General features: G+C 36.1%; 1 protein-coding gene across 1 annotated transcript; it reads left to right on the top strand.

The window, feature by feature from the left end:
• Nucleotides 1–1752: 1752 nt before the first annotated feature.
• Nucleotides 1753–2691, top strand: LOC103547516 (olfactory receptor 5P3-like). Its single transcript, XM_008514752.1, has one exon. The coding sequence runs from the start codon at nucleotides 1753–1755 to the stop codon at nucleotides 2689–2691; it is 939 nt and encodes a 312-aa protein (XP_008512974.1).
• The last annotated feature ends 268 nt before the right edge of the window (nucleotides 2692–2959 follow it).

Genomic DNA, 2959 nt, shown 5'->3' with positions numbered 1-2959 from the left:
GTCAGTTAGTATAGTCTTCAGCACAAAGACAATTACTAGACTCAGAGAGAAATATAACATAATGTTACTATTCTTGAAATGATTAAAAAAATGGACATGGAGAACAGATTAGGAGTTTCCAGAAGTTAAGGAGGGGATGGAGACAAAAAGGAAGTCATTGTGGCTATAACAGTTCACAAAAAGGAGCTGTGGGATCTGTATCTTGACTGTGTCAGTTTCAGAATCCTGGCTGTGATACTGTATTATAGTTTTGCAAGATGTTACCATTTGGAGAAACTCAGTAAAGGGTATATGGATTTTTGTATTATTATTTCTTAGAACTCCATGTGAATATATAATTATCTCAAAAATAAAACATTTAACAGAAAAGGTGCTATCATCTAGAAATAAACAAAAACATAAGCTCTTTTTTTCCCAGAAGGATTTCTATTTTTAAGTGAAATTATATGTGCTACATTATCTTTATTTTTGTGAGTCCCAAATCAATTGGAATGATTTTAGCAATCCATTGAAAGTTTTCATTAAAAAAAAAACTAATGCACTTCAAAAAAATGTAGAGATGATTGTAGCCAGGATGTATACACATGAGCGAATGTACCTGTAGCTCTCTCTGTCTTGAGGATTTTCAGTGGAATTTTCATAAACAAGTAATGTACTCAGGGATTATATCCCCAAAGACCCCAAATTTCGTATATGTAGCCTTGCTTTACAGTGACAATTTTTTGGCATTTATTCTTCTTGTTGAGGTACAAATATCTGCAAGTAGTAATTTTCTTTTACATTGATATAGAAATGTTTGCTTCTTAATTTTGTATTAGAATTTAAGGTTTATTATCCTAAGGAAATAACCATTTGTTGAGCATTCACTTCCCTCTGTGAGCTGTGCTTTCTGTGATCATGTACATAATCTTATTCAAACCAAGAATCCTGTGTGGTATATATATATCTTTAACAAATAAGGTAATGAAGGGTTGAAGAGTTGATGTAAATTGTCTAAGATTCTACATTTAGGCAGTGGTGAAGGTGGAATCTGATCCCAGGCCTCTACAGACCCATAGCTGATTACATTTTTGCACAACACTTTGCTTCCATGCCATAAGGGCGCTAATAACCAGCTCTGAATTTGTCTTATTCATCTATTTTCCTTAAAATTTCAAGCTTTCATTCAGTCTTGGGTCTGTGCCTAGTTAATAAAATTTCTAGGTTGATCCAGAATAAAGATAAGGAATCTAGGACTTTGGAGTTCAGACATGTAATTACATGGTGCTCATAACGGGCATGCTGTTGCTCAGTTAATTCACATATACCATTTTTCAAGTATTTCTGTTAAGAATAAAAGTATGCCCTGTAGCTGCCTGAGCACGTGACTGTTATGCTATGGTGTGTGTGTGTGTTCAATCTCCTTGACACTGTATATTTGAAAGAAAAATATTATTATTCTGAAATTTTAGTTGATTATAATTCAAAGAAATCCTAAACTAAAAAGATGATGCAAATATGAGCAAAGTTTTTTAACTTAAAACATTTTTTTTCTGAATAATCCTGGCCTTACATCAATGAACATATATGGTGTCAAGTTTTACATGAGACATTATGGATAAAAATACTTCCTGCAAAATTTACACTTAAGTGTCTCTGTTCTTGTAATTTTTATTACATAACCACTGTAAAAATAAGTATTCAAATTATAATACTTTCTTCCAAACTAATATCCATTTGATCTTTTTTCAGTGGGTGCCATTCCCAGTATAGATGGGGACTGGAAACTGCACAACTGTGGCAGAGTTCATTCTTTTAGGGTTAACGGAGGATACAACAGTTTGTGCCATTTTATTTATTGTGTTTCTGGGAGTCTATGTGGCCACTTTAATGGGCAATGTCAGCATAATCACGTTAATCAGAAGCAGCCCTCAGCTTCATACCCCAATGTACCTTTTCCTTTGCCATCTGGCCCTTGTAGACATGGGGTACTCCTCATCAGTCACACCTGTCATGCTCGTGAGCTTGCTCAGGGAAGGCACCTCTCTGCCCGTTGTTGGTTGTGTAGCTCAACTGTGTTCTGTAGTCACATTTGGGACAGCTGAGTGCTTCTTGCTGGCTGCCATGGCCTATGATCGCTATGTGGCCATCTGCTTGCCGCTGGTCTACTCCACCCACATGTCCCCCAGAATCTGCGTTCTCTTAGTGGGGATATCCTACCTGGGTGGATGTGTGAATGCTTGGACATTTACTAGCTGTTTATTAAGTCTGTCCTTCTGTGGACCAAATAAAGTCAATCACTTTTTCTGTGACTATTCACCACTTTTGAAACTTTCCTGTTCTCGTGATTTTACTTCTGAAATAATTCCAGCCATATCTTCTGGATCCATCATTGTGGTCACTGTGTTTGTCATTGCTCTCTCTTATGTCTCCATACTTTTCTCAATCCTGAAGATGCACTCTCCCGAGGGGAGGCACAAAGCCTTCTCCACCTGTACCTCCCACCTCACAGTGGTCACTCTGTTCTATGGGACCATTACATTCATTTATGTAATGCCTAAGTCCAGCTACTCAACTGAACAAAACAAAGTGGTGTCTGTGTTCTACACAGTCATGATCCCCATGTTGAACCCTCTCATCTATAGTCTGAGGAATAAGGAGGTTAAAAAGACCATGGGAAAACTGATGACTGGAAGACATCGGCGGTCCTGAAACAATCTGTTTTTAATAATAAACACTGTAATATGAGGAACTATTCTGAAAATGAATGGACAATGTACTAAGCAAATTTCCAGTTTATATTCATTGTATCCTAGACTCACATATAATTCTCAAGAAAATTTCCAGCTTAAAAAAATAAATATGGATTCATTAAGATAGGAACATCTATTAAAAAATGAATATTTTCTTTATCCTTCCACCACTCACCATTCTTACATTTATAAGTAAAAATATTTTCAAATAAGTTCTATGCTGTTTG

The sequence above is a fragment of the Equus przewalskii genome, chromosome 6 (genome assembly GCF_037783145.1).
Source record: "Equus przewalskii isolate Varuska chromosome 6, EquPr2, whole genome shotgun sequence".
Classification (NCBI taxonomy): domain Eukaryota; kingdom Metazoa; phylum Chordata; class Mammalia; order Perissodactyla; family Equidae; genus Equus; species Equus przewalskii.
The sequence above is the reverse complement of the archived record's forward strand: the minus strand, read 5'-3'. Positions and strand labels throughout refer to the sequence as shown.

What these genes read in the sequence shown, in the direction of transcription:
- LOC103547516 (XM_008514752.1), top strand. Translation starts at nt 1,753, where the DNA reads ATGGGGACTGGAAACTGCACAACTGTGGCAGAGTTCATTCTTTTAGGG.